Source organism: Vicia villosa, unplaced genomic scaffold, assembly GCF_029867415.1.
Source record: "Vicia villosa cultivar HV-30 ecotype Madison, WI unplaced genomic scaffold, Vvil1.0 ctg.000485F_1_1, whole genome shotgun sequence".
Classification (NCBI taxonomy): domain Eukaryota; kingdom Viridiplantae; phylum Streptophyta; class Magnoliopsida; order Fabales; family Fabaceae; genus Vicia; species Vicia villosa.
Genome location: NW_026705235.1, coordinates 58,485 through 70,965, shown reverse-complemented (window position 1 = coordinate 70,965; position 12,481 = coordinate 58,485). Strand labels below are relative to the sequence as shown.

Here is a 12,481-nt window from a genome sequence, read left to right as displayed (position 1 = left end):
ATTTTTATGCGAGGTAAGGCCTCAGCAGAATTTCTTTTTGACGCAGAGCCAGAACAATCACTACGAGCTAGACTTCGAAAAGCAAAGCAAGAGCGACTGGAAGCGTTAGAAGACATTCTGACAGCTTCGAAATCTGATAACGAGGAAATCCTCTCTATTCATTCTGAGCATTCAGATTCGGAGGCTGAAACAATGGCAGCTCCCGTAGAAAGGCTGTTAGGTCATTATGGTGGAGGAAATGCTCCAGCTGGACGAATGACAATTGTAAATCAACCAGTCGACGTTGCTAACTTTCAGCTACACCCAGCAACAATTCGACAACTGGAGAAGAAACCATTTTCAGGAAGAATAAATGAAGATGCTAATAAGCATTTGCAAAGGTTTCTTACTATGACAACATCTCTGAAGATAGAAGGACACTCTGAAGAAGCCAAGAAATTGGTTATGTTTCCATTCACGTTAGCTGATGACGCTGAAGAATGGTTATACTCATTACCTGCTGGGAGTATTACCACATGGCAACAAATGGAGTCTACCTTTCTGAATGAGTATTTCCCTGCTGCTGTTTATATCCGTAAGAGGTATGATATTGTTAATTTTAAACAGAAGGAAGGAAAATCACTTGGAGATGCTTATAAGAGATTCAAGAGGTTATTGGTGGCATGCCCAACTCACAACATGGATGTCACTGAACAAATGCAGAATTTTCTGAATGGTCTTAAAATGAAGACTAAGCAACTGATTGACACAGCATCTGGTGGCTCATCCAACTTTTCAACAGCCACTGGTGTTAAAAAAATCATAGAAGCTATTGCGGCCAATGAACACTTGGAGTTATATGACCGTAGTGTTAGCCAACCTGAAGGATTAGTGGATATGAAATTGTCCACGCAAGTTGTGAAAATTGAAGATCAGGTAGCTGCGGAAGTTGAGCGGAGATTGAAACAGATGGGTCTTGAAAAACAAACAGTAGCACAAGTTCAACCGGCTCAAGCAAGTCAACAGGTAGGGTGTGAAATATGTGGAGGACCTCATTTTTCATGGAAGGACCAACCAGGGAGTGCTCCTAAACAAGGGGTTCTTCCATATCAAGGTCAACAGTCGCAGCAAAAGTATAGACCTCCTCAACAATATTATCAACAACCTCAGCAACAAGCCCCCAGAAAAGCAGATTGGGAGATTGCCATCGAAAAAATGGCAGCTCAAAGCTCTCAGCTTCAAGAAGAAACGAGGAGTAATTTCCGGAATACGGGTTCCTCCATTAAAAATATGGAGATTCAAATGAGTCAGATAGCACAGTAGTTAGCAAACACTCAACAGTCGGGCGCTTTACCAAGTGCCACAGTTACCAATCCTAAAGATCATAATAATGTGAGCGCTATTGTTACTAGGAGCGGTAAAGGGAAAGGTGTAGTTGAAAATAATGACGAGGAAGAGGAACCATTGTTGGAGGTAGACTTAGAGATAAGAGAAAATGAGGTAGAAGCTGAGGAAGTGGTGGTGATGGAACCAACACCAAAAGAGAAGGTGGTTGAACAAAAACAAAAGCCGGCAGTAAAACTTCCGTTTCCGATAAGGAACAAGAAAAAAGGGCAACATGAGAAGAATTTTGAAAAGTTATTGGAGATGTTCAAGAAGTTGGAGATTAATATTCCATTCTTGGAGGCATTAGAACAAATGCCTACTTATGCAAAATTTATGAAGGACATCATTGCCAAGAAAAGAACCGTCGATCGTGACCCTATTATTCTAACCGAAACGTGTAGTGCTATTTTGCAGGGTATGAAGATTCCGGTGAAAAAGCAAGATCGGGGTTCCGTGACTATTCCTTGTACAATTGGGGATAGGTCATTCAAGAAAGCTCTAATTGATTTGGGAGCAAGTGTGAGCCTTATGCCGTTGTCTATCTACAAGAGGTTGGGGATAGGTAATGTACAAGATACAAGAATGACACTCTAGTTTGCTGACCACTCTGTTAAAAGACCTTATGGGATAGTAGAAGACGTGTGTGGACCTCCGATTTTTTTAATCCCGGGCCATACCTCTGTTCTGTAGAGATACGTGAACTGACTCTTTTTTATCGCTTAATGCTTTCGCATTTTGAAAATTCACAGAGTCGCCACCGACCTTTTATTTTATCCAATTAAGGAAAGGTTTATAAAAGAAACAGAAAAAAGACCTTTAAGAAATTCTGGGTAAGGGGGTAGGTTATACAAAGGGAAGGTGTTAGCACCCTTTGTATCCATGGTTATCCATGGGCTCTTAAGTTTGCTTAGCTCACTTGTTTTTCGATCACTTTTCAATTGTTTTAGAATGCTCATATGTGGCTTCAAATACTTTTGTAAATTGAATTTTGTAATGATCCGTGTGTGGATGTATACAAAATGCTTGTTTATCTTTCGAAAGATGTTTTGAAAAGAACGTTAACTTTGTAATAATCCGTGTTTGGATGTATACAAAGTATTGTCTTTTTTGAAAGTTTTGTTTTGAAAAACAACAGTGTATGAGAATTTTGTTTGTTTTGATTTGAGCAAGCAAACTAGGAGGTCTACCCTGAGTTGTAAGGTCTTTATCCTATTTCCTTTAAAAATCTATCCTTTCACCGGATATAAACGCAAGGTTCGATTTTGTACTCAAAACAGTGGAATTTTGACTTTGATTTTGAAAAGAATGAGAAGGGATTACCTTAAGAGGTGCAAGTGTGATTGTGTTTGTATTCAGATATTTTATCTTTGAAGTTAGTGATCTAACGGTTCAATTTTATCTTTGACATACACGCAGTTTATATGTGCTGGAAATTAAAATACGGAAATGTAAAGTGCGGAAAGTAAATCTACGCTATTACATCGATTGCGCAGGAAATGTAAACTAGCCTATTTACATGAATTTGATATCCTATACATTTATCTAGGAATTTAAATTGCAAGGAAAATAAAAAGCCTGTTTTTTGGATTTTTTATGATTGATTTTAATTATAATTAATGCATGATTAATTAAATTAAAATGAAGAAAAAAAGATGAAAATATATTTAAACCTAGAAATTAAGTTTAAAATATGTACAAAATATTTGTCAATTAATTTTAAAACAAAACTATTTTTTTTTGGAATTTTTGGAATGGATTTGAAATTGATTTAAGTTAATTAAAACATAATTATACAAATAATTATACAAATAATTAAAACTTAAAGAGAAAATTATTCAAAATATGTACAAAATTAGTTTATAATATATAAACAATATTTAATATAAAGAACAATTTTTTATGATTTTTTGATTGGTTAGAATAATTAAAAAGCAAATATATAAATATATACTAATTAATTATGCAAAATATTGAAATTTTAAAGAAAAATAAAATATTTTTATTTCAGAAAATAATATATTATTTTAGAAGTCTAAAAATATTTTTTGTGTATTTTTTGGATTTTTAAAACTATTTTTAATTAATTTAACAAAGAAATTAAAATAAAATAGAAAATAAAATAGAAAATAAAAGGATACTGATCCTGTGTGGAAATTTATGAGGGAGTATGATGTGCACGCGTGATCTGGAGCGTTGGATGACTCATTAAATGAAATCAAGTGGTCCAGAAATTGAGGCTCATGGGACACGTTGCACCTGCAAAGCACAGAATTAGAGGAAAATTTAAAAAAGGTACGCGCGCTGCTGAACCAATGAGGGGGAGACACCTCATCGTCTTCAACCTTCAGCCAGGGGTTTTTACAGCGCTTTTATGAAACATGCGCTGTAATTGATGAACCTCAAACCTGCAAAATAGCGAATAGGGGTAAACGTGCAGAGAAATTTGGCGCGAGGATACCATTCAATTCGTCTGATCCATACGAACCTAATGGTGCTATTTAGAACTTGTAATTTGGCCTAATTTTGAAAGCCCTAATTTTGAAGCTATGAACCCTAAAATGGTAGTTTCGTTTATACCTGGCCAAACTTCAATTAAGTTTCCAGAAATGATCTACACTTCAAACCAAACTTAATAGTATGTCTACATCTTGTTAAACATGTGTGAATAACCAGATACGAAATGATTTTAGTTTGAACAAATTTGGACCTGTATAGCTCGATTCAGTGAGCTTCAAGGCTTGTAACTGATTGGGATAGTTTCAGTGATGTTCAAGGAAGCTGGTGTATGAATGCTTAGTTTGTATTGAAATGGACTGAAATTACAAATTCGAATTTGAGTTTTCTTTGAATTTTTTTCAAGTGATTACAAGTGTTATGAGCTTATGTATGCTTCTGAACTCGCCTCTTTTTTGTTACTGAACTATGATAGCTTATTTATAAGCATTGAGTGCTTACAATTGAAGCTAAGAAGTGTCTTTAGTTGCCTTTGTTGAAACTTTGGTTTTTTAATATTAAAATCCTTGAATTCTTGACCAAGTCATCTTGCCTTCAATGCACCTGCCTTGCCCTTCAATTCTCTGCAGAAAGATGAAGATTCTTTGAGGTGAGTCATGCTTGATTTGTAAGCTAACCATTATCCATGCATTTTCCTTTTAATTTTAATCTTAAAGTAAGATAAAATCATGCCAAAAATGGATAAAAAAAGGTGTGGGCTTAGTCTTGGTCGTGGGAGGCCCATAACATCATGGAAATGATGTTTGAATGCTGAAAACTTGGCCCCATTTGGAAAAAATACATTTTTGAGCAATGTTGATTTCATGTATTTTCCCAAAATTTAGCCAACTTCAACAAGGTGTAAATCCTTCAATTTTTGTCATATGAAGGAGATCTTGCACTTTTTGGAAACCTCAAAGAGTCCTCTAACCAATGTCTTTGGTCTCATGTCAAAATTATTTTTGATGCTCCTTGTGTGTCCTTTTGAAAAAAGTGTCTTTTTGTTGACTTTGAAAATGACCTGTAATGTCTTTGATCATATTTTTCAAATGGTGAATCCAATGACCATGGGATCAATGGCATTTGAAAGATAATTGAATTTCCTTCAAGATGAGCTTTGGTTTGAATTTTTTGGATGAAGGATGAGAGAGTTATGATCAGTCAAAGTTGAGTTGACTTTTCAGGCAAAAACCCTAATTTTGAATCTTAGGGTTTTGTTGATTTTTGATCTTTTCTTGATGAATTATGATCATCCAATGATCAAATGATGAATCCTTTGACAAAATATGGACTTTGACAAAAAAATTCATTTTTGACAGTCTGTTGACTTTTTTGGTCAAACGGGTCGTCTGTTGACTGTTTGAGCTGCTGACGGTGCGTCTGAGTGAATTGAAGTTTGAAAATTTGTATGATGGTACTTTGAGATATATGGATGTGTATGAAATCCATTTGAGCTCTCAAAAACTTGTTGCTCCTGTAAAAACAAGAAAAACCCTGATTAGGGATTGTTTATGTAGGAGACAGTTAAGCGTACCTGATTTTTGTGCAGTGTTGAGTTTCTGCTAATCGCGTGATATTCAGAAGACTTTTAGCACAAAAGATCTTGGAATTTTGAATTGTGAAAGATTGATTTGATTGATGGTACAAAACACTGAGAATTGTACTGCCAGCAGTTTGGCTGTCGACTGACTGTTCAGGTAGCAGTTAGAGTGAAAAATCAACAGTCAAAGTTAATTTTCTTTTTTTTGTTTGTTTTTGTTTTATGTTTTATGTGAAAAATGAAAGTTTATTTACATGACCTGTTAAAAACATAGACATAATAAATAACTAATATTTACGGTATGCGGGCAAAATTACCGATAATAACCCTGAAAATCATTTAATGCACAGAAATAGGAATATTTGACTGGCAGAAAACACACAAAATATTATCTTAGTAATTAAGCAATATTATGACAAATAGTACAACATTTAATACTGACAGTACAAATATCACATACTATATTGAACAGTACGACGAATAAACGGTACATTTAAGAAATAAGAAATACGGCAAATTTCAGGAATGACGGTTAATGATCCATGCTATGAACAATAACATGTAGATGATTGGGAGTGCAACCATTGCAGGTCCACACTCTTCAGGACTATGTAGGCAGAAGAAAGTCATGATCACCGTAGCAATGGTGATGACTGTAAGAAACAGTGTCTCTATCCACTTTGCCATTCTTGTCAGGGAAGAAGAGAAAATAGATATGAGGTAGGAATTTGAAAGATGAGTTGGAATTTGATGTGAGATTTTATGGAAGAAAATGAGAGGTATTTATATAATGGAAAGAAGGATAGAGACGTTGGGGAATGATGTGATTCCGTACGAAAGGAAAATTTGAGTGGAAGTAAGATTTGAAAGAAAGTGGATGATAGTGTTGGGAAAAAGAGAGATTTGATTTTTGAAAAAGAGATTTGAAAAGATTTTTGAAAATAATGGAATATAGTACAAAAACTAGTGGGAAACAAAAGATAATAATAATCTACTTGTTACCAGTACAGTCTGAGTTTCCTGATTCTGCGCCTGCAAAAAGATTTAACTCTGTACCAATTGTGTCAGTACTATTTATCTGTAAATAAATAAATAGCATGTGTGAAGTAATAAACAGTATTTGGCGTTTGCGTAAGAATAAATTCAACTGCAGACCAATTTACTGTATAAGAAAAATTCTAAAAACTAAGTGTTTCATATGTTAGGATATTTGTTGAAATAATCCATAATTATATGAGACTTTTAATTTTCAGATTGGAGTTTTCTTGAAAAATATGTGGGCAAATTTTGGGGTATAACAACGTGCTTGTGAAAATTGACAAATTTGTGTTCCCAGTGGATTTTGTAATTCTAGAGATGCCAGAAGATGAGGAGATCCCTATTATTTTGGGAAGGCCATTTCTAGAGACAGGGAGATGTTTGATAGACATTGAAGAAGGCACAATGACTCTGAAAGTTTATGATGAAGAGTTAAAGATTGATGTGCGCAACACCATGAAGTACAAGGATGATATAGCAACTAGTCAACATATTGAGGTGATTGATTAAATCTGTACTAATGAGAATTCTTTGAACATACAACAATTACCCTTGGAAAAAGTGTTGAGCTCGTCTGTTTGCGATAAAGAGGAAGCTGCTGATGAAAGAGAAGTGGAAGTAGTGACTATGATGGAAGCAAGTCCCATATTCAAAAGTTCTAGACAAAACCGGGGGGAGGATCTTAGACAACCTTTAGTTGAAGGAAAGAAGGAGGAACCTAAGAAGGGGGCTGAATTAAAACAACTCCCGGAGAATTTAAAATATGTTTTCCTTGATGCTGAAAGTAGATGTCCGGCCATTATAAAATCGCACCTTGAACGGTTGCAGGAACTTAAGCTAGTAGAAGTGTTAAAGAAACATAAAAGTGCCATGGGGTGGTCTATTGAAGATTTAAAAGGGATCAGTCCTACAATGTGCATGCACAAAATCCTCATGGAAGATGATCACAAGCCAGTGGTCCAACCTCAGCGGCGTCTGAATCCAGCAATGAAAGAGGTTGTGAGAAAAGAAGTTGTGAAACTTTTAGATGCTGGGATGATTTACCCGATATCTGATAGTGATTGGGTAAGCCCGGTTCATGTTGTGCCCAAAAAGGGAGGAACAACTGTAATAAAAAATGAGAAGAATGAGCTTATCCCCACAAGGACTGTCACAGGGTGGAGAGTATGCATTGACTACCGGAGATTGAACCTAGCAACCAGAAAAGATCACTTCCCATTACCTTTTATTGACCAGATGTTGGAGAGGTTAGCGGGACATGATTACTATTGTTTCCTCTACGGGTACTCTGGATATAATCAGATTGCAGTTGCACCAGAAGACCAAGAGAAGACCGCTTTTACATGTCCATTTGGTGTTTTTGCCTACAGAAGGATGTCATTCGGATTATGTAATGCTCCGGCCACTTTTCAAAGATGCATGCAAGCGATTTTTGACGATATGCTTGAAAAACACATGGAGGTCTTCATGGATGATTTTTCAGTCTTTGGTAAGTCATTTGACAATTGCTTAACTAACCTTGCTCTTGTTTTAGAAAGATGTCAACAGACCAATTTGATCTTGAATTGGGAAAAATGCCATTTTATGGTCCGTGAAGGAATAGTTCTTGGACACAAGATTTCCTATAAAGGAATCGAAGTGGACCAAGCGAAGGTTGAAGTCATCTCAAATCTGCCACCACCGATGAACGAAAAAGGTATCAGAAGTTTCTTAGGACATGCGGGGTTTTACCGTAGGTTCATAAGAGACTTTTCAAAAATTGCAAAACCCTTAACTACTCTTTTAGTTAAGGATAAAACTTTCACTTTTGATGACGAATGTGCGGTAGCTTTTGAGACAATTAAGAAGAAATTAGTCTCAGCACCCATTGTTGTAGCCCCTGATTGGTCTCTACCTTTTGAGATCATGTACGACGCAAGCGATATTGCTGTAGGGGCAGTATTAGGACAGAGGAGAGAGAAATTGCTTCATGTTATATATTATGCTAGTCATGTTTTGAACCCCGCACAGATTAATTATGCGACTACCGAGAAGGAGTTGCTAGCTGTTGTTTATGCCTTCGATAAATTCAGGAAATATCTGTTGGGGTCTAGAGTCATCGTTTATACTGACCATTCTGCTTTGAAGTATCTCTTTGCTAAACGGGACTCTAAGCCAAGACTTTTGAGGTGGATCTTACTCCTTCAGGAGTTTGATGTTGAAATTCGAGACAAGAAGGGGTGTGAAAACACCGTAGCTGACCACTTATCTCGAATGACACCAATAGACGAGACAGTAGAAAAGCGCCCAATCAAGGATGATTTCGCCGATGAACACATCCTGTCAGTGACTGGTGTACCTTGGTTCGCAGATTATGCAAACTATATTGTCGGTGGTATCATCCCCGACGACTTTGACTCTAATAGAAGAAAAAAGTTTGTTCATGACTGCAGGTTTTATCTATGGGACGATCCGTTCCTATATAAAAGAGGAGTGGATGGTTTGATCAGAAGATGTGTACCTGAGATAGAGCAAGAAGAAGTGTTGATAGCATGTCATGCTTCGGACTATGGGGGACATTTCAGTGGTGATCGAACAGCAGCTAAGATTCTGCAATCAGGTTTATACTGGCCAATTGTGTTTAAGGACGCTCAAGAGCTTGTGAGAAATTGTGACAAGTGTCAGAGGACAGGGAACATATCCAAAAGAAACCAGATGCCTCAGAACTCAATGTTGGAAGTGGAGTTGTTCGATGTTTGGGGTATAGACTTCATGGGACCATTTCCACCTTCATTTGGAAAAAATTATATTCTAGTAGCTGTGGATTATGTGTCAAAATGGGTCGAGGCTGTTGCTCTACCGACAAACGATGCCAAGGTTATGGTGAAGTTTTTGAAAGAAAATATCTTTGCTAGATTTGGAGTACCGAGAGCTCTCATAAGTGATGAAGGAACGCACTTCTTGAATCATCTCATGGAACGGTTACTCCAAAAATACAATGTGAAACACAAGATAGCCACAGCTTATCATCCTCAAACAAGTGGACAGGTTGAAGTTTCAAACAGGCAACTCAAGCAAATTCTGGAAAAGACGGTGAGTGCCTCTCGGAAGGATTGGGCTATCAAGCTGGATGATGCACTGTGGGCATACAGGACAGCTTTCAAAACACCAATCGGAATGTCACCGTATCAACCTGTGTATGGGAAAGCGTGCCATTTGCCTTTGGAATTAGAACATAAGGCATTTTGGGCATCGAAGTTTCTTAATATGGATCAATCTAAAGCGGCAAGCTCTAGACTTCTTCAACTCCACGAGTTAGAAGAATTCCGAAACCAAGCTTATGAAAATGCGAAGATCTATAAAGAGAAAACAAAAAGGTGGCATGATGGGAGAATCCAACATAAGGAGTTCTGGGAGGGACAACAAGTTCTCTTATACAACTCAAGGTTGAAACTCTTACCAGGAAAGTTGAAATCAAAGTGGTCGGGACCGTTTACGGTTCATAAAGTTTTTCCTCATGGAGCTATAGAAATCAAAAATCAAGCGAATGGGGATATTTTCAAGGTGAATGGGCACCGGCTCAAACCATATTACCAAGGTCAACCGGGTGGGAGGATTGAAGTTGTTCGTTTCGAACGATGAGATTAACAGCCGTCGAGCCATGCGACGTTAAACGAAGCGCTTCGTGGGAGGCAACCCACGGGATTTATTTTTAACTGTTTTATGTGTTTTTCTTTCTTTAATTACATAGGTACAAACAATGTGTTTCACGGAGCAATAAGCGGGTGGAGAAAAAACAAGATTTGAGGAAACCAGAGGTGTGACACGGGCACCCGTGTCATGGGACACGGCCGTGTCACAGACCCTAGGAAAAGAGGAATGAAAAAAATGGATTGGATGAAAACAGAGTTGTGACACGGGCACCCGTGTCATGAAACACGGCCGTGTCACAAGGCCTGAAGAAGAATTTTTGAAAAATTACATTTTGCAAGGACCAGAGTCCTGACACGGGCACCCGTGTCGTGGGACACGGCCGTGTCAGGCCAGAACGCAAAAATTTTCCCCAAATTTCGTTTTTCCATGGTGGGCCCCTTTTGTTTTAAATTTTTTTTCTCTTAAACCACCCAATTACACATCAGATTTTTATCTCTTTCTCCACTATTATTCATCTCTCTCTTTCACTCTTCTTCCATCTTCTTCATCCCCAACCCTAGCCTCCATTAAACCCACACACAAAAACTCCAAGTTCTCCCTCAAATCTTCATCAATTCGCAATCCGTCTTCACAAAAGTTCTTCCTCTCATCATCCAAATCACTAATCTCTAATTTATTTTTGCTTTCACCGTAGGTTTCTGTTTTTGATTTTTTGTAGGTTGCAAGGATGCCTCCAAGGAAAGCTGTACCAAGAAGACACACTGCTGGGACATCTAGACCCGCACAAAGAGCGCGAAGAGAGGGGAACAACCATGGAATAACTTTCCGGAAGGACACTCACCGAGAGAGGTATAATGCTCATCTTCGTAGGAAGATTTTACCGACAAGGTATGTTTGCGATACAACTACTGAAAGTCTAGGAATCAAAACTGAGATTCATCGTATGTTCCATGCTTTAGGTTTGTTAAGATTGATTCAGTTTGAGGCCCCTACTTTTGAACGATTAACATATGAATTTCTGAGCACTCTTCAATTTGAGATGAAACTGAAAACGAACAGGTTGGAACCCGAGCATTACGGGACGTTAAAATTCCGAATGTTTGATATTGATCATGAATTAACCTTGGAGGATTTTGGGGAAGCTTTAAGAGTACCGAGTTCGGGTGCGGGGCGAGCACCGAACTCTTTTAACCCCGAAACATTTTGGATAGCCATCACCGGTAGAGAATCTTATTGTCCTAAAGGGGCAAAAGCTACAAGCATCCAAAACCCTTGCTTCCGATATGCCCAAAAGGCTCTGGCATATACTCTCTTTGGTAGAGGATATAGCCCGGGCGTAGTTTCCATTCGGGAGTTATATTTCTTATATTGTATGGCTGAGCAAAAACCGCTAAATGCGGCCGCTTTCATAGCGGATCATTTGAAAAAGGTGAGTAGGGATAAATCCGGTGATATTTCTGTTGGTCGTATTGTTACCGCTTTAGCGGACGGTTTGGGGTATGGTGCAGAGCTGCGGAATCTTCCAGAGATAAATCCGCGTATTTTAAAAATTGATATGGTTGCTATGATTAAGCAAGGAATGATCTATGTACAACCCCAAACTTATTCCTTAATGATTCATGGGGCTCATATTTTAGAATTACCTAATCCTAACCGTGTGTCTATTTATGATAGGGCTAACTGGTTGTATACTAGCACCACCCCAACTGGGGAAGGTGACATGGATTTGGAATTTTTGGATGCAGGTGGTGAAGATGATGACACGGAGTATCAGGAGGAAGCTGAACAAACAGGTCCACCTCCAAGTGGATTTGGTGAGGGCACATCTCAAATGCCACAAGACCAATGGGGGTGGATGCATTCTGAGATCGAGTACCTGAGGGCGGAACAAACCCGCCAAGGCAAGGAGCTATTAAGGCAAGGCCTAGAGCAAACCCGCCAAGGAAAGGAGCAGACCCGACAAGGGACTACTATTTATAACATTCAGGAAATGATGCAACGCATGATGTTGCAATTTCCGTATCCTCCACCTCCGCCTCAGTGAGCTCTGTAAGTCTCCCTTATGCTTGCTTATCCATTGAGGACAATGTTAAGTCCAAGTGTGGGGGAGGGTCTTTCATTTTAAGTTATTTCATGTTATTTCTGTTTTTGTTATTTCTGTTTTTGTTTTCCTTGTTTTTTGTGTGCTTTAAGTGTTTTGTGTACCAAGATGAGTGTAATTCCAGAGAAAAGAATCGTGAGAATGTAGGTGAAAAAGGAGAAATACGCACCCTAAATGGCTTCCGGGGCACCTGTGAAAGTTGGCACAACTGAAGAAAAATGCGAGACGCAACTTGATGGTGCCAAGTGAAGGAGTTTAGAGCAACCTGAATCGGACATGAAGTTGTACAAGATGGAGACCATTTTTGAACC

General features: G+C 38.1%; 1 protein-coding gene across 1 annotated transcript; it reads left to right on the top strand.

Moving 5' to 3' along the window:
- The first annotated feature begins 1,194 nt into the window (after positions 1–1,194).
- On the top strand, positions 1,195–12,113 carry LOC131628835 (uncharacterized). Its single transcript, XM_058899644.1, has 8 exons — positions 1,195–1,298; positions 1,392–1,927; positions 6,735–6,934; positions 7,028–7,925; positions 8,034–8,132; positions 8,223–8,536; positions 8,624–9,979; positions 10,788–12,113. The coding sequence occupies exons 1-8, from the start codon at positions 1,195–1,197 to the stop codon at positions 12,111–12,113; spliced, it is 4,833 nt and encodes a 1,610-aa protein (XP_058755627.1).
- Positions 12,114–12,481: the final 368 nt, after the last annotated feature.